Here is a 26,687-nt window from a genome sequence, read left to right as displayed (position 1 = left end):
AGTAACCAGTTTTAGGGAAAGAGGAGGAAAGAGAAAAGTGAAGAAAGGAAAGAAATTTACTTAAAGTGGGGGTCTCTAAACGACGTCGCATGGCTAGGGAAAGAAAGGCATTTCCTTTTTCCCTCAAGCGGTGCACTTGGAACAAATCATTTCGAACCAGGCCGGACTGGGAGCAACCTTTGACACCTAGTGGAGCTTGAACCCATTTGGAACAGTGGGTTAAATTTGACCTAGTAGGTAATGGATCTGTTCATGGAATAATGAATTAGGTTTGAACTGTTAAAGTTGTGATATTTTAATTTCTTGTTTTTTAGTTATGTAATAGTGTTATAGTAGTTTTATTGTTTTTTTGGTGTTGTTTGAAATTTATGCACATAAAAAGTAATATATATGAAAGCTAAAAATGAAAATCTTTAACATAATAGATAGTAGACTTAGTGAGTTAAAAATTATGCATATATAAAAATAAATAAATAACAAATGGCTAAGAAATGATGGTGATAAATTTAGGCTGAAATATACATATGTATCAAAAAAATTACAGATATATTCAATAGTAAAAACATATAGATAAATAAATAAGCATTTAATTACAAAAGTAGATTTTGGTGGAAGTTAGATATAGTGAAAATAAAAAGTTTGTGTTAGGAATAAATTCACTTAGATTAAAGCCAATATAGATGAGGAACCCCACTCAAACTATAAAATGTCAAGAATGGAATATAAAATGTAGTAACTAGTGAAATGTTACACATAATTATAAAATACTTGGTATTGTAAATTTATGAAAATATAAGGGTACAAGGAAACATAAAATAAAAACATATATTAAAAATGAAATAGAATGATACTAAATTGCGTGAAATATAGATTTTATGCGAGTTATAAGGATGAGTATATATAGGGAGAGAAGATGAAACATAAATAGGTTATATAGGTAAAAGAAATGAAATACTTATATTACAAAATTTGTTTAGGTATTTATAAATATAAAAGCATACAATATAATACAAAATTATAAATGTTAAAATAAAATGGTTACTTTGAATTAATCCGATGCTAGAATTTCACCCAAAATGGGCAAAAAGTTGTCCCTTTCTGGGTGAATTTCTTAAGTGCAAGATTCGAAGAGGATTTTCACTGAAACATCGAGATAAATCCAAACTCTATATATTCCAATACCTATTAACTCAAATAATCATTTTAAATGTTAAAGAAATAAATTTATATAATGTTATATTTAAATCTAGATTGATATAGTTAGTTACTTAGCTTAAACAACTATCACTAAATAAAATTAATTAGATTAAAATTTAAATATTAAATAATTAATTATTTATTTACTAAATACGAAATGTAGAGTTAAATAAAATATATTAACCCATAGTATTAATTAAAGGTTAGTGACTTAAGTAGCAAGTTTCCAAAATGGATATATACAAATAAGTAAATAAATAAATAAGGTAGTAAATTACCCTAAATTATTAAATACGTTGTTCCATAAATTATAAATTACCTAAACCATGTTTAAGTGTGCTTCTGTAAACATCATAATTTCATTTTATCATAGCATGCCACATATGTTTTGTTAATGAGATGGGAACTCCGAGGATGGGATTTCTTCAAAGAACTTGTAAAGACGAGTTCTTCTTGGAATATCCCTAGGTGAGGAAAACGTCAAGACCTCACCAAAGCGTTGGGATGGTCTACGAACAGTTTTTCAATACAAGGTTGTTGTTCTCATTATTTAAAATTGATAAATCATGGCATCATTTTGTAATTGCATCATGTGCTTCCGTAAGTTCGAATAAAAAGATTTAATCTACTAATATAATAAAGGATTAACTAATAAACAAAGATTAAGAAAACATCAATAGTTTAGATTTCAATAGGATAACCTAAGATTAAATGGTACCGCTCATGGAACGGGTGTCACGGGGTGTTAATCTTCCCTGTGTGTAACCGTACTCCCGAACCCAGTCCCTAAAAATCATAGACCAGTTTAAAATTTTTTCAACAAACTTGAAATTAATTTAAGACCTTGTTGATTAGAATCGAGTTAGAAGGTGGCCAGTCACACATATGCAAAAAGATAGGTGGCAACTCCCAACCTAAGTTTTTTCCCACATCTAGTGATTAGGTTCTCGGACCCTAGCATTATGACAAAAAGATAGTTGTAGTTTCTCCTTTGCTTTCTTTTATTGTTTCATCTGTAGCTTTTGCTTTCAGATCAAGCATTCTAACGCGTTGTCTACTTATAGATGATATTGAGCCATGGATGATCTAGGGCTACTATATGTCTCCAATGATTTATGCATAGAATGCCATAGTCATGAACGAATTCCTCAACAACAGATGGAGTATCGTAAGATCTTCTCAAGTACAATTGTCTTGGAGTTTTTATTTTTTATTTTTTTATAATTAGAGAAAATGGGATTTGAATCCTGCTCTTTAGGCAGGAGGATAATGCACTAACCAATGAGCCAAATGCTCAAGTGTAAGATCTTCTCAAGTATAATTGTCTTGGTGTTTCTGTTTTGGTGCATATAATTGTATAAACTTTGGACAGACATTTATAATTTTCTTTACCGTAAGCCTTAATCAATGTCTTACAAATATTTATCTAATGCAGAACAACACAGACCCTAAAATTGACCCACCAACAGTTGGGAAAGTTCTTCTTAAGTCTAAAGGCTTCTTTATTGAGGATAATTGGTCTTGGATATGTGTTGGAGCACTCTTTGGGTTCTCTGTTCTCTTCAACATTTTGTTTATCGAAGCATTGGCTTTCCTTAATTGTCAGTGACATTTTCTCATTTACGCATACAATTGGTTGTATTTGAATTAATTTCCAACATTGACTCGCTGCTAATGTGTGGGTTAATTGATTTTCATCCCTGGGTGATTCCAAAGTAGTAATTGTTGATGAAAATGAAAATAAGAAGACTAAAAACCCATATGTAGGGAAACGACCAAAAGGCAAGTAAGCATTTTTTTTTAATCTTTAAGTTCAAAAGTTAATGTGAATTTGTCATCAAAACTTATATTAATTCAAGTTATGCCATCTTTTTATGAATGCTTAACCTTTCTAAATGATTACAGGTATTTATATGCGATTGAGAAACTCTTCAGGACAAGCACCTAGAAAAGGAATGGTTTTACCTTTCCAACCCCTTTCACTTGCATTCAACCATATTAACTAACATGTGAATATGCCTAAGGTAAGTTACTTATTATCTTAAACATTTCACTTTGTGTTTTATAACTTACATTTTTTCTTTTTTCCTTAATTAAAGGAAATCATTTTATTAATAATGCAATCATTCCCCAAAAAAAACCATACATGATAGCTGCTCTTCCATAAAGACATGGAGCAGCCATAGGACAGAAAAAGGAACATAAGTAGAAAAGAAAAATTACGCTTAAATACAATACATATTTGTATCTAAAATCCAGAAAACACCAGATGAGCGAATCCCACTACACAGCATATAAAGCAATATCAGGCGACACCGTAAGCTTCTAAGCATCACATAACTGAAATAGAATAACCTCTAACTAGCAGTCAGATAAGCAACATCATAAGTTGTTATGCAGAACTTAGCAGCCTATATGCCAAGCCTCACAGGAAATCCAATCGTAACAATAATAGCATGGGTCAGTATAACAGCATAGAACAGTAAAAAGCCTAACAAGGGTATCCACCATAACCACACATAACAACATATCGCAAAAATAATAGCATGGGGCAGCATAATAGCATAGAACAACCATAGCCTAGAAGGGGTATCCACCATAACCACTCACAACATCGTTGCCCTTTCAACATCGCACTTAGCTAAAGGAATCAGCAAGTCAGTTGCCTTAACGAGTAAACATTGAGGTGAAATCTTGGTTTCTTTACTAGGAAATGAAGGCTCAAGGGATTACAGAGGATCGTCTTCAATTGCTATGAGATGTTAGTGGTGCTTTCAGATCAGGGATATTAACAACATTAGTGGGTGTCACTGGTGCTGGAAAGACCACCTTGACGGACGTATTAGCAAAAAGGAAAACAAGAGGATACATTAAGGGAAATATTAGCATCTCAGGTTACAAAAAGAACCAAGCAACATTTACTCTTGTGAGCAGTTATTGTGAACAAAATGACATTCACACCTCAAATGTTACAGTTTATGAATCTCTTGTGTGCTCAGCTTCGCTCCGTCTTCCTTCTGACATAGACACCAAGACTAGAAAGGTTGATAAAAACATTATTTCTTTAAATTCCATGGAAATCTCTTTTTCTCTTTTTTTCATCTTCTCATAAGCAAAGTTCCTATTATAACCTACATTTTTCAATATTTGCCTTTGTTTAGATGTTTATTGACAAAGTAATAGAGTTAGTTGAGCTCCAACCCCTTAGGCATACTTTAGTTGGACTACTAGGTGTTGATGGTCTTTCAACAAAACAAAGAAAGAGGTTGACAATAGCAATAGAGTTGGTTGCTAATCCTTCTATCATCTTTATGGATGAGCCAACTTTTGGACATGATGCTAGAACTACTGCAATTGTTATGTGCACAGTAAAAAATACTGTGGATACATGAAGAGCTGTCATGTGCACTATTCACCAGCCTAACATTGACATCTTTGAAGCTTTTGATGAGGTAAATTCAAACCACTAAAGTCCTTTTGGGGAACTTTTCCACCTTTGTTTTTGTTCTTTTTTAATTAATTTATATTACCTACACTCAACTTGGTATTATGCTTGTTGCGGTTGCTGTTGATGAAAAGAGAAAGGCAAGTCATTTATGCTGGACCTTTTGGTCACTACTCTCACAAGCTTATAGATTATTTGGAGGTGAAAATTTCTGTTTGTCTTATCACATATACAATGTATTTCCCCCTTAGTAAATCCCAATTAGATACTTAACAAAGACTGTCTAAGTATTTCCTCTAAGAGAAAATGCAGCAAGAGCTAATTAAATTGCATCTTCTCCTACAGGTTGTCAACGGGGTTCTAATGATCAGGGATGGATATAATCCAGCAACATGGATGCTTGAAATCAACTCTCCACCTATTGAGGCTTAGTTGAATGTGGATTTTGCAAAATTTACGCCAATTCTTCACTTTATCAGTAAGTTTAACTGAAATGACATAGTTTAGACATTAATTTTTTTCCCCTTCACAGGCCCAAGACTAATAAATACATTGTGCTTAATTTCTTTTGTTTTTTTGTTTTTTCTTCTAACAAACTTACAAGAGGAATCAAGAACTTATCAAAGAATTTAGTACACCAACTTCAGGCTCCAGTGATCTCTTCTTCCCAACCAAATTCTCCCAACCATTCCTCACTCAATGCAATGCCTGCTTCTGGAAACGGTACTGGTCTTACTGGAGGAATGCTCAATACAATACCATTAGGTTCTTTACAAAGATAATTATTGGAATCTTATTCGGTCTCATCTTCTAGAACAAAGGAGAAAATATGTAAGTCTTACTTTTCCTTTCTTCGATTAAATTGAAGAATTACGAAAAAATGTGGTCTAGGCACTATGACACATTTATTTGTTTACTATTGAGCGAAAATTTGGCATTAACCAAAAATATTTTCATGTACTGAAACAAACAACTAGATCTTATTAATCTTCTTGGAGCAATGTATTCTGCCATGTTTTTCCTCAGAGCAACAAATGCTTCTGTTGTGCAATCTATTGTTGCAAAAGAGAGAACAGTCTTCTACCGTGACAGAGCGATCGAGATGTATTCTAAACTACCTTATGCATTTGCTCAGGTAAAACTTTTCACTTCTACATAAGAACTTGATTGGTTTTCTTCCTCCCCTTTCTATTCCTGAGGAACTTAACTTTTCCCAAACTTACCACTGAATGCTAGACTTAAAGAACAATACTTTATTCTTCAAGTGGCCATAGAAATCATTTATATTGTAATTTAAACGCTCATTTACACTTTGCCTCTTGACATGATGATCGGATTTAAGTGGAAGGTCGAAAAATTCTTATGGTTCTACTACTACATATTAACATGCTTTGTCTACTTCACTCTATACGGGATGATAATTGTTGCTCTAACACCGGGCCATCAAACTACCGCAATTGTCATGTCCTTCTACCTTAGTTTCTGGAACTTGTTCTTTGGTTTTCTCTTTCCTAGGACGATAAGTCATCTCAAAGTCATTAACTACTCTTTCTGATTAGCTTGTTGGTTTGATAATCTAATCCATTTGAAAAATTTTTTAAGAAAAAAAACCAAAAATTTGCTTTATTCACCCATTGCGGCAAATCCCTATATGGTGGATGTGGTACTAGTGGGGCTTTCTCGTGCCTTGGACACTATGTGGGGTTGTGACCTGTCAAGTGGGCGACAAGAATGATCTTCTTGAGATCCCTGGACAGAGTAGTGGGTGTAGATACCCAATTTTGGTTTTACAAAATAATTACATTCCAAGCGTTCCTTGCGGTGTTCCAAGAGCTGAAACGCCCAAGGTGTTCCAAGTATAGAAGCGCCCAAGGGCATTCCAAGTGCAGAAGCACCTAAGGGCATTCCAAGTACAAAAATGCCCAAGGTATTTCAAGTACAAAAGCACCCAAGGGCATTCCAAGTGCAGAAGAGCTCAGGGTGTTCCAAGCGGAGAAACGCCCAGGGGCGTTCCAAGTACAGAAGCGCCCAGGGAGTTCCAAGCGTAGAAGCACCAAGGGGCGTTCCAAGCACAGAAGCACCTAAGGGTGTTCCAAGCACAGAAATGCTTAGGGTGTTTCAAGTACAGAAGCACCTAGGGGTGTTCTAAACACAGAAACACCTAGGGTGTTCCAAGTATAGAAGCGTCTAGGGATGTTCCAAGCGCAGAAGCAGCTAGGGGCATTCCAAGAATAAAAGCAGCCAGGGCCATAGAAGCACCCATGGGCGTTCCAAGTACAGAAGCACCCAAGGGCGTTCCAAGTGCAGAAGCGCCCAAGATAGTTCCAACCATAGAAAGTTACGGGATTTCAACCGTAGAAGCGTTCAAAGTGTTATAAGCATGGAACAACTATTTGTATGGGAAAGTGAAAGTAACTCAGAACAAGTGACAGGGTTTATAAGTTACCTTCACATGTGGGATGTTCTAGAGAGTTTGGCTTGGTGGCTCAGATATGGAGATAGTTAAGAAGATTTACTCTTAGCCTTTCTTTGAAGTACATGTGCTTTACCCTTTTTATTCTTTCTTACTTCTTAAAAATACACGTGACACATTATCAAATGCCACTATTCCATTTACTTAAAACTTATACCCACTACTCAACTACATTGTCATTCTTCTAATATCTCGCAAAACGTTCTTCAACTGCCCTTACATGATAAGCACGTTCTCCATGATTAAACGTGCTTTCCCAACTACTCCTAAGAAAATGTTATTATTCAGTATAAATAGGAGGTTGGGACATAAGGAGAGGGATTTTTTTAGACTTAGCAAAAAGATTGCCTTGAAAGCTCTCTCTAGATTCCTACAAATATTCTTGTCCTTTAACTTTTCCCAATTGCCGTAATCCGTCACTTTCTCCACTTTTCTCATCCTTCACCACCTGCCACCCAAAGTACTTACGTTTCAAGGACTACTCCAATCTTCCTCTTTGTCGCCTCTAACACATCCCAATTCACTCATTACAACACGTCCTCTGTCCCTAATCAAAAGGACCCTCTACAGTGTGCCAGTCAAGGGCTTTCTTAAAGACTACTTAGGCTTTGAATATGACTTCCTTCCAATCGTTGTCGCGGCTCATATTGGCCGGTGTCTCCTCTTCTTCTTAGTATTTGCTTATGGTATCAAGTTCCTCAACTTCCAAAGGAGATAACCACGTTTCATGTTAGTTTTAGGAGTATACCTGTAGGTTAGAAAACCAAACTATAAGCATAGTCGATGGATGGGGAAAACGTAAGGGCCAACAGCATTCCTTTTGTTTCTTTTTCTTGAAAGATTTGAGCATTGAGTGACTTCATCTAACATTGTCTTTGTTGCTCTCAGTTTTTGGCGCTATACCTTAGCAGTACCGCTGAGACCATGCAAAATTCTGTTCATTCCATCTGTTGACCTTAACCTAGCAAAGAATTTATTACTCCATCCTTCACTACCATTAATGGATGTGTCTCCTGCAATTTATCACACATGCTCTTTGTTTTTCTCTCTTTTTGGTCACTGAATGCGGGTGAACAAACACAAAGAGTATAACGTCAGTCCAACAAAATTCCCATCACATTAATGGGCACAAGGTAAAGATAAAAATGTGAAGGAGATTAAGGCAACCTCCGTAGACTGAAACAAAAGTTAAGGCAGGGGACAAAGTTTCGATGCCATAATTCAGTTGCTTCAATTCAACGCTGGTAGATGCTGATTCCAAGAAAAATGCATCCATTAGAGGGTTTTACAGTTTTACTCATTGGGACTTGGAATTAGCAATTTCTCTGTTTAGATAGCTAAACCAAGTAATTATCATAATTTTTTTAATTTATAATTGAGACATTACTAGCCTATAATAAAAAAATTTTTGATAATGAATAATCAAATTATTGAAAGCAATAAATTATAAGTATTAATTCTGTTATATGATAGTGACCTTAATTTCTAGACTTTGGAAGTTAAGATTAAACTTTTTTTAATCATCAGTTACCAGTCATAATAGTGAACAATATGGAATCCAAACTTAACTCTTGTTTAGGAAAATAAACAATGGGTAAAGCTTTATTTATACAAACAAAATGCCAAATAGTATTAAAAATATTTACATGTGCGTTCTAGTTTCTACCCAGCTGAAGTTGTGGCGTATATAAGCTGGCCACTTCTGCCGATGATAACTTCCCAAACTCCCGACCGAACCCCAAAAATGACAGATCCCGCCTATAAACCCAGAACCGTAATCTGCATAGGAGACATCCATGGCTACATCACCAAAATTGTCAATCTCTGGTCCAACCTCCAATCCAAGATCGACCCAGAATCCTTCAACACCGCCACCATCATCTTCCTAGGCGACTACTGTGACCGTGGACCCGACACACGCAGAGTAATCGATTTCTTAGTCTCTTTGCCGAGGCAATATCCGAATCAGAAGCATGTTTTTTTGTCAGGAAACCATGACTTTGCTTTCGCCGGGTTTGTCGGGGTGTTGCCGGGGGAGTTTGAAGCGAAGGACACGTGGGAAGAGTATGCGGATAATGAGGAAAGAGAAGGGTGGTATAAGGGAGAAGGGTATGAAAAGATGCATTTGCAAGCGAGGAGATGGAGTGGTTGGATTAAGGCTAAGTTTAATGCTGCCAAAGGGTTGGAGTATAAAGGTTCCATTTATGATGCTGCTCCTACGTTCGAGTCTTATGGAGTATCTCATGGATCTGCTGGTAATGCATGTTTTTTTTTTATTATTATTATTTTGGATGGTTGGCTTTTTCCATATATGGCTCTGCCTTTAATCAAGGTGGTTTTTTAGTTAGAGCTTTATTCTTGGTTTTCAAATGATAACTTACAATTTGTGGCTTTTGGGTAATGGTTTGGACAATTCAATGGTAAATGGAGATTTACATTCTAAGATATTCATTTTTCAATGGATTATTGTGTTTGATTCTTCGTCATTCAATTTCAATTGAGATTTTGGATTTTGAGGGTATGATCAAAATATTAAGTGGCAAATGGATTCTTGATTCATTCATGGTATGGTTCTAGATTGTATGTTTTTGAAGGACTGATTGTGTTTGACCTCTTCTTAGTTAGTATGTTGAATTAGGTGCTTGTGTCTGATTAGCATAATTTCTAATTGTTATTTTCAATTGGCTTATTGCACTTGAGGGTTATCTTAGTTGTTTACATTTCAATGGGGATTTTATTCTTATAATTTTAGTTAACAGATTGTAATTGGGTTCCTCTGGATTGAGTTACTCCTTTTTAATCTAAGACAAGATATTTTCTGCTCACAATTAACATTGATTCAGATATCTTAATTTTTATTTGAAAGAAGGATTGTTGTTGTCTGCAGATTTGGTCAAGGCAGTTCCTGAAGACCACAAGAAATTTCTAGCTGATATGGTTTGGGTTCATGAAGAGGTATTCCTTCTTCTCTCTGGCTTTTCTTAGCTTTTAGAACACTGGTGTGTGATGAGAATGTGGTAAATACTTTACAGTGAATAGTACAAAGTAAGTTAGAAGCAATTCTTTAGTTTTCTGGAACAATAATGTGAAGATTAGTTATAATGTTATAGCATGACTACTGAATAAAGGTGGTAAAATTAGTGAGTATTTTAAATGTGCATTTCTCCAGGATGATGTCTGTATAGAGACCGAGGAAGGACTTAAACATTGTAAATTGGTTGCTGTACATGCTGGTTTAGAGAGAGGGAAAAATGTCCAAGAGCAGCTTGAATTTTTGAAAGCCCGAGACACCCGAGTGCCCAAGGTAACAGCTCTAAGCGGGAGGAAGGATGTTTGGGATATCCCCAAGGTAATGAATAGTTCACTACCTATGACACAACTCTTATCTATCTTTGACATTGTTGTCCTTAATATATAGATAGATAGACTTGACGATCAACTTCTTAACTCCAGTGAAGCTTCCTTTTAGGAGGGGTACTGTGCAGCTTTTGTGGGCTTAATAACATGATTGTCATGATATGAAAGCCGAGTGATCGATTGTTTGGTGTTGAATACTTGCAGGAGCTGACTGAGACAATTATGATAAGTGGTCACCATGGGAAACTTCTCATCGATGGCCTTAGGCTGGTTATTGATGAAGGTGGAGGACTGGAGAGTAATCCGGTGGCTGCAGTCTTGCTTCCTTCAATGAAGATAGTTCGTGACACAGATAATATTCCTTAGTTTTAAGGTTCTAAAAGATAGTCATTTTATACCTACGTCCTTTACAAATTCAACAAAGCATAGAAGCCCTTGATTTTGGGACATGAAGTAACTTCCAGCCCATAGTAATGAAAGTGAATTTGGAGGCACTTATAATTTTTCTTGTTAATCAGTTGGTTATATCTCAATTATAGATAATTTGGAAACCAGTCAATAATATTTAAATTGCCTGACTGGATTCTTCTGCAAGTTGTCAAATATGTCAATTATAGCATATGTTCTGTCTTCGAAGGTTCTTGTTGGTTGGAATTTTAGAGAAACAGGAGACAGATCCATGATCATTTCCGCTTGATTTGCTGCTTCTGGCTCAAGTGGGTTTCGGAAAGAACTTGTGAAATGTCTTGGTTTTGGAACAGGAAAACTGAATGCACTAACGGAAGTTAATCAACAGATACAGTTAATGGTTTTAAGAATTCTATGAGACAAGCATAATGGCATTTAAGTTCATAGTACGATGTGGATTGGTATACCCTATAATCAAATGTTACAATATAAAAGAAATGAATGGGATCCATCACCTCCCCCTGTATTCCCAGAAAGGAAAAACCAAAAATAAAAAGTTTTTCACTCCTTGTCGGAACTTTCAGAGCTTGATCCATTTCCTTTATTATCAACAGCACCATTGGCCAAAGCTCCATTCCTCTTAGAATCTTGTCCGTCCTCTTCATCTTCGCTGTATTCACTCTCATAATCATCATATCCATCTTCTTCCTCCTTTTCCTCCCCAATCTCCCCTTCCATGACTGCTCCCTCTTCTGACAAGGGACCTGTCCTTGTACCTGCTCGACTCTGTTTCATTATTTTCATCTTTAAGTTTGTCTTCTTATCACAACCAATCCAAGAGTCACACAAGCAGAATGCAGTCAAATTGTAATTTGCCTCAGCAGGAGCCTGAAACTTGCACATTACTAACCTTGACCCACTCCTTACTTTCTCAACGGCTTCTCTAACAGCTGCATTTGTCTCCTTCAGACTTGCCCCTGAACCTTCCTTCAACTCTTGAATTGCTTTAGATGCTGCTGTTATGGCCACAGCCTCATCCATGAAGCTAACCTTTTGGGAGATCCAAACATCATTGGAGACAGAGTCAGCAACCAGTAGCCAGAAGTTCTCCTCCTTGTGGAAGGGAAAGTAAGGAGCATGAGGAAGAGAAGCAACAAGACCGCTCCCACGCTTAAGCGTGATCCAAGCGTGCATCGTGACAATATCACCCTCTTGTATCCCCTCTTCACCTTCTGTCTCACATGTGACATCCATTGTCAAGGAAGGCATCATTTCAAGAACCATCTCCACATCTTTGGTTTCACCAGTAGATAACCCTGCAACCTTAGTCAGCAGCTCAACTTGATCTTCTAAGGTCAAGTTGCGGAAATCTTGAAAAGTTCGCATTTTCTGCAGTCATAATGAAAGAGATTCTTCAAACTAAAGAATAATAGGAAACAGATGCAAAATGTTCAACAATGCCATGTCATGATTCATGCATGTTACATCACAACATCAAGGCAACATCTTGTTTTATAGAGCATTTATCAATCCGTACAAGTAAGAACGTAGCATTTTCACCTCCTTTCTAAGACAATTGAACTACGGCCATCAATGTGAAAATTTCAACCTGAAGTCTCGGAGGCTTTGCTAATGAACCAGTGTTTTTCTGCCTCTTCCACAAATAACTTAATCCAAAAAACATGACCAAATGGTTGACATACAGTGTGACTTGAGATGCAGAATAATAACCAAGCAACAAAGCAATAAATCCCGAAAAGATGCCTATATACAGGTGGCATCATAGAATTACTGCAGAAGCATCAAGACTCTTTAGTGGAGTACAAAAACCAATAAAATAAGCAATGTATTACCTTCCTTGCTATCTTTTTTACCATGGCCTCATTAAAGTGAGGCAGCTGTAGAAAGGGTGCAAAACCTTCACTCGATCCCCCAACACTCTTTCTAGCACTTAGCGGAACTGCCTGGTTCAATGAATAAATAAAATTAATCACTTGGTAGAGAAAAGAAAAGAGAATGAACTTATGCAGCAAAAAAAAAACAGTATTAGAACAAATGGAATTGAAGGCCTGGCAGTGAAGGCCCAACCTATAGAATTATTAGAAGAGAAAGTTTATGAATAGAGATTTGGTACAAAATTGTCACTAAAATGGCAGGTAAGAAACCTTTGACATTTATAGGTCAAATGCAATAGGAATAAAATGAAAACGGAAAAAAGCAAGGATTATCAAAGGTGCCACACACAAAAACATTGGCAACTGATATGATGGTAGTGCAAACCAAATGTTAATATTCCACTTCAATCTCTATTAGGCAACACAGGTTGCTAATTCTCATCAACAAAGCCTATTTTGTGTTAGTTTAGGAAACTGATCCTTCCAGAATATGCAGCAAACCATTTAATATTTAAGCTGCGTAGGCATACCTTGTAATTAACATTTTTCTCTTTGGTATGTTGCAAATGACTACATGGATAGAGGTAACTAAACATAATATTGGCACCGAAAGTGTTCAGTAAAGTCATACACAAGGAAAGCACCAAATTCCAGACAACAGAATAGATTCCAAAAAAGGAGCATAAAAACACACCTGAATGATATTCTGAGAAAGCTCAACCACACCAATTGCAGGTCTCAACCACCCATGCCCTTGAGCAGCGTGTGGTATTAATGCCATCTGTTTTCATATATAACATAATGACTGATAAAACTTCCAAAGAATGCAGAATATTATGACTTGCGAGCATTCTTTTGTTCAGAAAAGTAGAATAAGATAGCTGAGGACCTAGTAAACACACTCACACATCAGTGCCAGCTACAGAGCATTATGGCTTTGCATTCTAGGAAATTCAATTATTTAAAAGATTATGATTAGGATGAGGAGTTGCAATAGATTGGAAATAACTTGTTCTTTTGCACTTCTTTATTGAAGAAGATGAAGATGGTAAATGCACTTGATTTCTTAGACAATTCTTCAAAACCCTTAGATGCCTAACAATACCGAAAATTTATAAGAACAATGTCAATGATCTTGCGAGAAACAATAAAAATACAGAGCTATTTTTATCAATATGTTCGAATCTGGATGCATGTACACAAGTGACAATTTTCAAAAAATGTGTGCAACAAATCCATTATTGTGCTAGAAGAGCTGATAAATCTAAATTCACCTTCATTAGTTCCTCAAGAAGGCGGGGTGAAAGCTCAAGCATGCGTCTAAAATCACACAACAAAGCTGGAGGCAGAGCTGCACACTCACGAGTCAACTGGGCTTGGATCAATAATTCTGCCTGAAAAGTAGAAAGGTAAGTAACGTAAAGCAGCAAGAATATAAGCCCAAACTTCAGTGTGTTTGAGTAACAAGATAGTGAAAGACATATAGAAAGGCATGGCTGCAAATGAGCCACCTTTACAAAAGCTGGGTGCTGCTTCCAAAATTTAGCTTGTTCTTGACGAATATTCTTAAGGTCCAAGTTCAGCTCGCTCCTGACCAACATGAATAATTTCAGAAGGGGCTCCCTATCACTTTGCCGAACTGGGATTTCCATGAATTCTGCAGCTTTTATGAAGACATCCAAGACCTTGCTGCACAAATAGACTACTATTAGAGAAAACCAAAATGAAACCTTATTGAACATGGTCAACAGAAGTATAATTTATGATAGCTTTTAGTTCAACTATCTGACTTCAAGTCTCTACCATGTCAAGCCAATGCAACAAGGAATAAGGTGAAATGACCCAGTCATTCACCTAGTTGAATTGTTTGCTGGTGGGAAAATTTCTAGCCATTACTGAAAGAATGTCAGTCCAAGGTCTCTATAAATTTACAAACACAAAACAATAGTGACCTTTTTATAGGTCTTTCACAGTAAACATTAGGTAGCAAATCAACAAGGAGGAACTTTGTACCTCGGAGCTAAAGAAGGTTTCATTAAGTAGTAGTAGGCAGACAATGTTTGATGCATCACATAATTTCCAGTATATTTGGCTGATCTTGAGAGATATATAACAGTCAACACCAAGGGCAGAAGAATGCATACTCCAACTATTCCCAGCAGAAGTATTCCACCTGATGCTCCATCAATATTCAGCAGAAATGGAGGTAGGGCTATACCCATTTGAAGACCCTAAATTATGAAACCAGTGAAAATAGGACGACAAATCAGAACCAAACTCTCTCAAACATGAAACTGCTATTCTGCTGCAATTAAAGACAAATCCAAGGAATTTTATTACCTGCCTGCCATCTGGGTGGCCATACTTTTCGAAATTTTCCCGAGAGACTGAATCTGTCAGGGCCTGATAAGCCTTCGAAATGTATTCAACAAAATAATTGTGTGCCTCTGAGAAGAAAGGGGAGGAGAAAAGGTGGATAGGTATTAGGTCTTCAAAAAGAAATCCAAAGTGCTGCCAAAACCATATATGGGAACAACAAATAAAACCTATAACCTGGATCTGGATTTTTATCAGGATGATACTGTATCGAAAGTCTCCTATAGGCTTTCTTTATGTCTGAATCTGATGCTCCAGGTTCCAAACCAAGAATACTAAATGGCTCAAACACTTTAATCTGAGAAGCAACAAAAATAGACAGATGAATTATGTACTATCATGAGAAACACCCAAGGCACGCCACACAGAGTATACAACGTTGATGAAAGAAACAAACTGATAAAAATAAAGGTTGCTTGCATTAATATATTAATACATGATCACAAAGATATTAATATATGACCATTCATTCCATGTTTGCAAAATCAGTTATGGAAGAATGCAAGACTAAATTTCATAAATCCACACATGACCATTAAAGTCTTCACCTAAAGCCTATAATTCCATCCTATAACAGATGAGGTAGTAGCTAACTATGAGATTAAATCATGTGATCATCAGATATTAGCAACAGATGGAGTACCTCATGGGTTGTATGCTTGATATAGTATATCAGCATCACCATGATAATCCAAAGAAGTACAAGGGTCAAATTTCTACATGTTGAGAAGTTTGAGATCTGCAAAAGTAAACCAAAGGATCAAAAACATACAGAGCATTGTCAGTCAAACATACCATTCCTAACAATGAATAAAACCATATAGGAAGCAAATTTACCCGTTTGAAAATAGATTTCCCATACTTTCCAGAACGAGAACACACAGAACACTGGCAGTGGATAGTCATCGTATTCTTCGAGAATGCATTTAATATCTTAACTAGAGTGTATGGTACCAATGGCAGAGCCATTATAGTCAACACGAAGATTGGGAACAATGCACTGTTCTCCTCTGACGCAGCCATATCGACCTTTCTACTATTAAAAGGAAACTTAAGGAATTGATTTTTTCTTTACACAACCCTGTAACAATAATTTGACAAAGAATCAACATCAATGCTTAAATAAAAAAAAAAAAAGCTAAAATTTCAATACAGAATAGGCCTACTCCAATTCTTCTTTTGGAAAAAAAAAAAACCTTTATTCTATAAAATTAACAAATGAAGAAACGTTCTGGCAAATTTGATATAGTTTACACTTTATATTTGGCACCAAAATTACATTTACATTAAAAATCATAGCATTAATCCGACAAAGGCCAGTATTGACGCAGCAACTGGAAACTTCCGCACCATGAATATCTAATTTCTATGAATTATCATCCAAAAAAAGCATATAAATAAACCAATATGTTCATATGCTTCAATTTATTTGATAAACAAATGAAGACACAACAACCTTATTAAACTACCAGAGCTGAGCGAATTTCTCTGCAGCGAGCAAATAATTTGGGCACAAGAGAAAATTCGTCAAACTTAATTTGGTAAATTAGAAAGAAAGATGTTTTGATTTTTTTTTTTTTTTGGGTGGGTTTGCAGGTAAAGTTAAGGGATATCCAGGGAGAAGGCTTCTTCAGCTCCAGGCCCAGGCGTCGGGTTGGTCTCGTTCAAATTGCAGAATACCTATTAATGAGCTTACATACATATGTATGTATACGTATGTATAAATGTATATGTATATATATACATATATATGTAGATAAGTATTTTCTTTTCGGTTATATGTTTTGGTTGAAATAAAATAAAAAAATAAGTAAAATACTTTCTCATTTTTAAGTTTTAATCAAAATTTTAAATATGTTTATTAATTTTTAAAATAAACACTCTATTTTGAAAGTATAAACACTGTTAATAAAAATAATTAAAAAATTAAAATACTTATTTTTCTTTATTAATTCTTTTTAAAATAAAAACAAAAATATAAAAAAACACCAATATGTGCTCCCAACTCCCCAAGAGAAGGGAGCACCTTTTTTAAATAAATAAAAAATTTTATTTTAGTAATTTTTAATTTTAAAAAAAATAAAATTATCATTTTAATATTGTCAAGCCATCAAATTAACGAAAACAAGTTTATATATTTTATTTTAAAACGTAAATTTAAATAAGCATTTATTCTTATATTGTATTCAATCAAGTTTATATTTTTTTATTTTAAATCAAATAAAAATTAAATAAATACTTATAACTAATAGTTTACTAGTTATTATTAATTAATTGTATATGAGATGAAAATATCTAATGATCATGTCATCATTATCACATTGTGTGATTCCTAAAACTCAATTATAGTCACCATAGATTTTTTTGTATGGATGGGATTGACTTAAATCTATTTTTTATAATAAAATCTTAATAGATTTTAATCTATAATCATTTATGTATTAGGAATGTATTAGCACTTTCATAATTCCCATTTAATTGGTACCTAATTAGTTATGTGTCATCTTTTAACCTTCTTAAAGAAACTTTAGTTCAGGATTCAATTTTATTTTCTTTATCTATTTTCTATTTTTATAATTTATAATTTTTTGAAATAAATAAATAAAAATTCTTAAAATCAAAAATTTTTCAAAATCTCTAAACTCTAATGGCATAATTTGAAAAAATTTTCTCACTTAAAAATTCTCAGGAAACCATCTCTTTTAGTATCCTTAGATTCTATTATTTAATTTTATATTTTATCTTTTATAATTTATTCAAATATTTATGGATATCCTTGGTACTAAAAATTTTTCCAATTCTCCAAACTCTTATGATATAATTTTGAAAAACTTTCTCACCCAAAAAATTCTCAAAAAGTCACTTTTTTTTAGCAATCTTGAGATTTCCATCGTCAGAAAATTTTCATAAATTTATATAATATTTCTAATTTTTAAATGATCTAAAAATATATAAATAAAAATATTAAAAATAAAAATAAAAATTAGCTCAAAGGCCATTAAATTAAAAAACACTTTAATCACAATGCTGAAAAATATCAATTAAACTAATTTTAATATAAAAAAATAAATATGAAACTCATTGAAAAACTCAAAAAAAAAAAACCAAATTAATGGACTAAGATTACCCAAATGGGTTTATGCGAACCCAGATACCAAGCCCACAAATCTCCTCCTTAACTAACATAAAACAACACCGTATTGAGATTATATATTTCCTTTTGATCTTCTTTTTCTTATTTCTCCCTTTAATCGAAATAATTATTTTACAAATTAAATCGATTTTTTTAAATTTAGAAAAAATCGAAACTTAATAACTCCAAAACTATTTCTCTCCTCTACCAAATACGTCCACTAGGTTTTTCTTTTTTCATCTCCTTTAAGCATTGCAACTTGAGTATATTTATATTCAATATATTCTATTTCTTATTAAATTGGTCACTTAAGTTTTAATTCAATCTAACCTAATCTCTTTTAAATTTTTAAATTCATCTAAAATTAAGATTAATGCAAATCTATCTTTACCCTTTTTCATGTTGGCTTTTCTTTTGATATTTTTCTTATTTTCATATATTTTTACTTTCAAAATTTTGAAACACCTCGAGCAAAATGGATTGTTTACAATTATGTTACAATCATGCTACATTAACATACACATCACCATCTATTATAATGTGTTTGTATGTTATATTAACTACACATGATATAGAATGATAAATGATATTTTAACTAAAGTAATTGTTAATTATAACAACTTACTTGACTCAAAGTAAAATATAAAAACTTGGTTAAATGTAATAAAAAAATAAAACTTTATTTTAATTTTTTAAAATAATTTAATAATTTTTTAAATATTATATCAAAATATATAAATACTCTATTTTGCAAACAATAGTTGTAAATTCTTTTGTTATTGCTGTTAAATTGTCAAAATTACAATTTTGGTTGTCCAACAACATCCAAAGAGTCTTGACTAAAAGGGAAAGGGGTAGCCTGACCCTTATTCTTTCTCCCACTAGTGCCATGAGCTCTTGCCCAGCTCATTAAAGTGTCCACATCACTTTGATTTTTTGTTTTCTATTTTAGAAGATAGACCACTTTAAAATTTTATTTACCATGCCAACATAATTTATAGATGTTGGTAAAATAAATACTAAAAATAGGAAATGTGTTATGAAATATAAATTGAAAGAATGACAATAAAAGAAAGAAAATAATTATAAAGAAAGTGTTTAGAGGAAGTAAGATCTTATTCAAATATGTATTTACCAATGAAGTGAAGAATTTATTTATAGACTAATAACCCATTATCTAGATAGAATTTACAAAATAAATATAATACTAAGAGATGAAATAAATGAATTAAATCCTAATCTTAATCCAATCTAATATATATCTAAATTTATATATACATAACAAAATGAATATTTACACATATATTCATAACATTATCTATTAAATATCCATTGTATTAAGAATATATCTCGTTAAAACCTTACTAGGAAAAACTTTATGGGAAAAAATTTACGTAAAGGAAAAGAGTACATAATTTTTTTCTAACATACGTTTTTGAAATACTGTCTCATTAAAAATCTAATCAAGAAAAACCTGATAGGAAAAACCTTTATAAAAGAAAAAGTATAATGCGTATTTTATTTTCCTTACGACTGCATTATTTAGGATCTTTAAAATGACGCGTTCTAATCTTTTGTACTAATTTTTTAAATGTCGCAGTAGAAGGGGCTTTAATAAATAAATATGCTAGATTATCACTTGACTGAATTTTTTCAACACTAATATCACCTTTAGATATGTTGAGTTACAAATTTTAACCAGACACATTCACAACTTACTTCATGAATTGCTTAAATTTTTGCATGGTTAGAAGAAATAGTAATTATAATTTATTTTATAAAGCACCATGAAATAGCCATATCTTCATATGTGAATAAATAACTTATCTGAGATTAAGTTTTGTGTAGATCAGATAAATATTATGTATCTGCATAACTAACTAAATTTGATTTTGATACAGTTGAGTAATATAAACCAATGTCCCTTACTTCTTAAAGATATCGAAGTATATATTTTATTTTATTATAATATCTTGGTATTGAATAAGAACTACATCTTGCTAATAAACTTACAACAAATGCTATATTAGGTCGTGTATTACCAGCAAGATACATTATTATTCCATTTACATTAAAACATAGTACTTCAAAATCAAGAAGTTCTTCATTATCCTCACGATGTCGAAAATAGTTTTTTTTTTACATCTAGTGACCTTACAACTATTGATGAACTCAACAGATGTGTTTTGTCCATATAAAATTATTTTAGTACTTGTGCTATATAATTTTGCTAAAAATCGTTATTGACAAATATTTTATTTATCAAATGTTCAATTTGAAGGCCAAAAAAAAACTTTAATGTTTCAAAGTTTTTCATCTTAAATTCTTTCTTTAAATAATTCACGACTTTTGATAATTTTTTAAAAGTTCTAATAATATTTAGATCATCAACATAAGTAGCAATTATCACAAATTCATATTCAAATCTTTTTATAAAAACACAAAGACATATAAAATCATTTCTGTAGCCTTCTTTCAACAAATATTAACTGAGACAATTACATCACATGCACCAGAATTGTTTTAATCTATGAAAAGATTTATTTAATTTGATTGAATAAATTTCTTGACAATTCAAATTTTGAGTTTCAAGCAACTTAAATCTTTCAGAGATTTTCATATAGATATTACTATCAAGTGAGCCATATAAATAGGCCATAACTACATCTATCAGACGTATTTTAAGCTTCTCATATATTATCAGACTAATTAAATATCAGCATGTAATTACATCCACTACAAGAGAGTATGTCTCTTCATAATCATTATTAGGTTTTTGGGTAAAACCTTAGGTGACAAGTTGTGTTTTATATCTTACAATTTCATTTTTTTCATTTTATTTCGCACAAATACTTAATTATATCCCACTAATTTTACACAATTCGGTGTACGAACTATAGGTCTAAAAATCTCATATTTTGCTAGTGAATTCAATTCTACTTTAGTAATGTCTTTCCACATTGGCGAATCATATCTATATCTACATTCTTCAATAGATGTAGATTCAAAATCCTCATTTTCTTTCATAATATTGAGTGCTACATTATATGTAAAAATATTATCGACGTCTATTTCATTCTAATTTCATCTTTTCCCTATCACGACATAATTTATTGAGATTTTTTTATTTTCATTTTTTTCAGGTATATGAATTTCTTGTGAAGTTATATCAAGGGTCTCTTTTGGAGTTTTTATGTCCTTTTTCTAACCATCTTAAATATTTACTCTTGTCTCTTTTTGAAGTTTTTATCTTTGAAATCAATTGGTTCCCCATGCTTTTAACATGCCTTAGACTCATTAGCAATAGCAAATTGTCCTACTAGGACATCAAATATGATTAGAGCATTTGCAGCTAGTATATGAGATTTGTTTACACTCTTTAAGTCAGTAAATACGTCTGGTAACTGATTTGCTATATTTTATAAATTAATTATCTTTTGAATTTCTTTTTCATATTGATTTTTGCGAGAATTAAAACTAAATAATGATAATACATTCAACGATATTTTTCTTTTCTAGCTGCTTGTTTTCTCCCATCTAATGATGAAAAAATTATTTCATCAAAATGACAATCAACATTATCCCCATGCCTAAAGAGCATTTGGCTCATTCGTTGATGTATTATCCCATTACCTAAAGAGTAGGATTCGAATCCCCTTTCTTTTAATTATGAAAAAAATGATAATCAACAAACTTTACCATGAATAAATTTTTTGTTAAGGGTTCTAGATATTTAATTACAGATAGAAATTCATATCTAACATATATTTCTAACCTTCTTTGAAGACCCATTTTTATACATTATAGTGGAGCAATTGAAACATGTATCGCATATCCTAAAATTCTTAGATGAGAAATATTTGATTTCTGACTATAAACCAATTATATAGGGAGAGAATTTGTGATAAATTGTTAGTCTAATGCGTACAAGTGCTGTTACATGCAAATTGGCATGTAACCAATCAAAAATGGAGAGTTTAGACTTCCTAAGTAATGGTTTTGCAATCAGTTTAAGACGTTTAATAAATGATTAAGCTAGAACGTTTAATAAACAATTCTATTAGAACACTTTGTATATGAACATAAAGAATAGGTTTTTCAACAGTTATTTCAATTAACATGTAATATTCATTAAAAGCTTGAGACATAAATTTACCAGTATTATCAAGTTAAATTGTTTTGGTTGCATAATCAAAAAAATGTGTTCATAAATGAATGTTTTGTGAAAGTAATCTTGCAAGTGCCATATATGACCATCTTGTCTATACATCGATTAAAATCATAAAATATTTAAATGATCCATATGGTGGATGTATGGGTCCACATGGGAGATTCAGTCCCAAGTTTAACTATGAATATGTTTTAAAAATATAAGAGATTTAGTCTCAAGTTTAACTAGTGATGGCTTTACAATTAATTTACCTTAAGAGCAAGCAACACATAAGAATTCATTAAATTGAAAAATCTTTTAGTTTTTCAATAGATGATCAAATACATTTTCAAAATTTTTTTGCATCATTATTGATCCAGAATGACCTAACAAGTCATACCAAATATTAAAATTATTAGTAAACTTCTGATTTATTATAGCAAGAATTTCAATTATTCTAATTTATGTGTAATACATTCTAAAGAACAAAGTGAGTAATTTTTCCTAATCACACTTTTTAGCCAAGATAAAATATGTAATATAAAGATATTCAGTGCCTTTTTCATTCTTTGTCTTAATATGATATTCGTTTAGACGAATATCATATTTTATCTTTAAAACTTAATAAATTTTTTTGAGACTTAGTAGAAAATTATTGGCTTCGGGTAGCAAAATATTAACTCTTATGGAACATTCAATTAATCTTATACTACTAGATATTATATTGACATTGATTTTTTTCATTGTCAAGTGAAAAAATATTTTTTATATTTAAATATAGTGTATGTTATAGCACTATCTATTAGACATATATCTTCATCATTGATCTTGAATTTAACAAGATGAATATTCATAGTTTTTTCAATAAAATAAAATATATAGCTAGAAACTTACAAGGTAATATGAGAGAATGTTAAATATAAAATTTATTATTAAAACATAAAAAAAAACCTTCTTAATAAACTTATTCTAAAACACATCAACTTTTTAATAAAAACATATCAACTTCCTTATAAGGGTATACCAAAACACATCAACAAACCATTTAAGAAATTTCATTTTTGGGATTCCATCACCAATCAGATGATCAATTCATTTTTCAAAGTGGGTAAAAGATCAACATCTAAATGTGTTATATCAACTTGACTATCATCTTGAACAGAATTTGTTTCAATATTTTTTTTCTTTTATCTTTCGATAATACTTGATAAAGTTCAACAAAATATTTTGACGTACGACAGATAGGTGACCAATAGCTTTTCATGTCACATTAATAATAGATATTTTCTATACTCTTTTTATTTTATCTACTTTTATCTTTTTTTTTTTGTATATCTTCATTATTCATCTACTTACGGTGGTTAAATATGTTCTTATTATCAGACTAATGATTAATGTAACCACCACGATTGTGATAATTATGGCAACATCTTCTACGTCCACGGTTATAACCATAATTTATGATCACGACCATAATTTCAAAATAATGTCGCATTCATTTCAAAGAATGGAGTAGAGCCAATTGGACAGGATTCATGATTTTTCATCAATAGCTCGTTATTTTCCTCCGCCACAAGAAGATATGAAATTAATTCAGAGTATTTCTTAAAGCATTTTTTACAGTAATACTATTGCATGTGCACATTTGAGACTTGAAAAGTAGAGAATTTTTTTCTAACATATAAGCATGATTCACTTTTCTCTTTACAATTTTAGTTTAGAATTAATTCTAAATAATGTTGAGTTATATTCACTTATAATTTTAAAATCTTGTAACCACAAATGTATCATAACGAGCTATTACTAAAATTATTATTTTCTGATGGTTATAACTTTCCTTTAGGCTATTCCAAAGATTGATTTGATTTTTTATCGTGAGATACTCAATTTTTAATCTTTTATAGGGATAGTGTGTGAAGGAAAATCATTGTGTTTGCCTTGTTCTAATTAGATTCTTTATTTGCTTATTTGAGGATGTCTCCAACACGCAAAGCATCTAAATGAATCTCAACATTTAAAATTCAAAATAGATAGTTCTTGCTAATAATATCATGAGCAAAAAATTCAAGCTTTGTAAAATTTGACATGGTGATAACTGAAGAAAAAATGAATTTTGACTTTGAGATAATAATGAAAAACGATGAAAAACTAAGTGATACCAAAACTTGAAAGATTAAAGAATCGTGTTGTTAGCACAAAATATAAACTTAAAGAACAACTATAAAAAAAAAAGTAAACAATTGTAAAGAAGAAGATCTTATTCAAATTTGTATTTATAAATAAAATGATGAATCTATTTATAAATTAATAACTCCTTATCTAGATATAATTTATAAAATAAAGATAACATTAAGATATTAGATAAATGTATTAAAATCTTAATCCAATTTAGTCTACATCCAAATCTTACAACAAAATGAATATTTTCACGTATATTCATAATAAAAAGAAACTATATTTATAGTGCATCTATTCTTTTTTTAAAAAAAAAACTTATATTGCATCTATTAAATACCAAGATTTATAAAAATTCTTTTTATTCTACAATGTTTTTAGCATTTAGGTTAGGAAGGGAATGGATCATGTTATTGGTAAAATATATTTGTCGTATTTGAAAATATGTAGGATATTTAGTTCTTTACACATACCTTATAAAGTATAAAGTAGTGTAGAAAAAGGAAAAAGAAGTACTAATAATTATTTGATTATTGTAGAATTAATGGATCACTTTACGTGTTGAATTGCAAAACGTGCCATCTGCTCAACTTTGCGAAAAGCTTGCGCTAGTCACATGCTTTGTCGTTTGGCATGCCTAACGTACGATGTCATCCCACTGTTCATATTTTGTTAAAAATCGCATTTCCATAAGGAAAAAAAACTAATATTTTAAATGATTCAGATTTGAATCTTAAGATTAACAAAATCCATATTTTTTATTTTTCGTATGAAATAATATTTTATGTAGATGTTAATTGTATATTATATTTCTTCTAAGTATACTTGTTGCTTTGTAAATTTTACACAATGTTTGTTTTTGTTTATCCACTTTCAAAGAACAAAAATAACAATATATATGAAATGAAACTTTGATAAAGCAAACTAAACATGGAAATTTTACATGCACAATTGCAGGTATAATGGACTATGAATCGTGACCGTTGCCTCATTGTGACACATGAGAATGAAGAAAACAGTGAAGGGAAAAGAGAATACGTCCCATGTAGGAGAGAGTAAGAAGAAAAATATGAAGCAAATTTGGTGTCTGAAAGCCCCATGGATTCTGAAAGAATAAGGCAGTTGATTCCATCAATTGGAGGGTGGTATATTCTTCTGAATGATAGCGATGGATGTGGATCGATTAAGACATTTGTTTGCACTTTCCACTTGCAATTTTTGGCTCAGAAGGGCAAATCGTCCAGACAGGATGCAGCGTCGTTATCTTGTTGGACCATATTCTTCGATCCCCTTGTTTTGCCCTGATATATGCTAAGACGATAGTATCATATTAAAAAAAATATCTTCCACAGTCGATCTGCACATTTGCACTTGATTACATGAATTGGGGGAGCCACTGGGATACATACGACGAGAGAGTGAGAGAGATATTCACATACGGAAAGACTGATTCTCTTCTGCTTTCGCATTACTACATCTAAGTTAATTTTTTGGTTGGAACTTCGAGATTTTAAATTATTTTATAATAAGAGATACTTCGTTTTGCCTCATAAATCTTCTTTTTAAATTTAAATTGGAATCCTGATGTTTAACATAATTAATACCAATAAAAGGTATGATTACTGCAATTTAATATTTATTTTCATCTATTTAAAACCTAATTAATCCTTATACTCTAAATTAAGTTTAAGTGACTTACATATATATAAAATTTAATTGCTTGTAAATTAATGAGATTTGCCATACAAAAGAAAAAAGAAAGGTGAAATTTACACTTGTTTTGTGTACAAGAATTTTACTATGGCCAGGTATAATCATTTTCCTGCTAAGAGCAAGCTAGTTGTTATAATGCTAGAGATTAAAAGAGGAAGTTAAGATTGTTGGTCCAGAGTTCTAGTGAAGGATTGGTACGATGTAAAATTAATTACGTTTTACATTATTTCATATTTTTTATTCAATTTATATATTATTAGTTCAATTCTTAGATTTTATACTTTATTCAATATTCACACAAATTATGTATATCAAGTTTTAAATTAATTGAAAATATTTAATAATTTATTTGATAACAAGAAAAA

The 26,687-nt window shown here is 32.0% G+C and overlaps 2 protein-coding genes and 1 pseudogene across 3 annotated transcripts; 2 read left to right on the top strand and 1 right to left on the bottom strand.

The window, feature by feature from the left end:
* Positions 1-2,266: 2,266 nt before the first annotated feature.
* LOC110420708 (pleiotropic drug resistance protein 2-like) lies at positions 2,267-7,833 on the top strand (annotated as a pseudogene).
* Positions 7,834-8,780: 947 nt separating this feature from the next.
* On the top strand, positions 8,781-11,169 carry LOC110420328 (tyrosine-protein phosphatase RLPH2-like). Its single transcript, XM_021433603.2, has 4 exons — positions 8,781-9,370; positions 10,003-10,070; positions 10,285-10,464; positions 10,677-11,169. Exons 1-4 carry the CDS (start codon positions 8,824-8,826, stop codon positions 10,836-10,838), a joined length of 957 nt encoding a protein of 318 aa, XP_021289278.1. The 5' UTR covers positions 8,781-8,823; the 3' UTR covers positions 10,839-11,169.
* A 109-nt stretch (positions 11,170-11,278) lies between these two features.
* Positions 11,279-16,826, bottom strand: LOC110420327 (dnaJ protein ERDJ2-like). Of its 2 annotated transcripts, none has more exons than XM_021433602.1 (11): positions 16,621-16,826; positions 15,989-16,232; positions 15,795-15,890; positions 15,329-15,449; positions 15,116-15,222; positions 14,789-15,006; positions 14,287-14,464; positions 14,050-14,169; positions 13,470-13,556; positions 12,734-12,844; positions 11,279-12,269 (listed from the first exon to the last, which is right to left on the bottom strand). In XM_021433602.1, exons 2-11 carry the CDS (start codon positions 16,172-16,174, stop codon positions 11,442-11,444), a joined length of 2,052 nt encoding a protein of 683 aa, XP_021289277.1. In that variant the 5' UTR covers positions 16,175-16,232; positions 16,621-16,826; the 3' UTR covers positions 11,279-11,441. The 2 variants fall into 2 exon arrangements, with proteins under 2 accessions (XP_021289277.1, XP_021289276.1); XM_021433601.2 differs by having other exon boundaries at positions 16,608-16,825.
* Between the last annotated feature and the right edge of the window lie 9,861 nt (positions 16,827-26,687).

The sequence above is a fragment of the Theobroma umbraticum genome, unplaced genomic scaffold (assembly GCF_002168275.2).
Source record: "Theobroma umbraticum cultivar Fairchild unplaced genomic scaffold, ASM216827v3 scaffold_86.0, whole genome shotgun sequence".
Classification (NCBI taxonomy): Eukaryota; Viridiplantae; Streptophyta; class Magnoliopsida; order Malvales; family Malvaceae; genus Theobroma; species Theobroma umbraticum.
The sequence above is the reverse complement of the archived record's forward strand: the minus strand, read 5'-3'. Positions and strand labels throughout refer to the sequence as shown.

What these genes read in the sequence shown, in the direction of transcription:
- LOC110420327 (XM_021433602.1), bottom strand. Translation starts at nt 16,174, where the DNA reads ATGGCTGCGTCAGAGGAGAACAGTGCATTGTTCCCAATCTTCGTGTTG. An exon ending in TGATAAAAATCCAGATCCAG is followed by an intron (nt 15,223 to 15,328) that starts GTTATAGGTTTT and finishes CTTTCTTCTCAG; the next exon opens with AGGCACACAATTATTTTGTT. An exon ending in AGCACCCAGCTTTTGTAAAG is followed by an intron (nt 14,170 to 14,286) that starts GTGGCTCATTTG and finishes TCTACTTTTCAG; the next exon opens with GCAGAATTATTGATCCAAGC.
- LOC110420328 (XM_021433603.2), top strand. Translation starts at nt 8,824, where the DNA reads ATGATAACTTCCCAAACTCCCGACCGAACCCCAAAAATGACAGATCCC. An exon ending in AGTATCTCATGGATCTGCTG is followed by an intron (nt 9,371 to 10,002) that starts GTAATGCATGTT and finishes TGTTGTCTGCAG; the next exon opens with ATTTGGTCAAGGCAGTTCCT. An exon ending in ATGTTTGGGATATCCCCAAG is followed by an intron (nt 10,465 to 10,676) that starts GTAATGAATAGT and finishes GAATACTTGCAG; the next exon opens with GAGCTGACTGAGACAATTAT.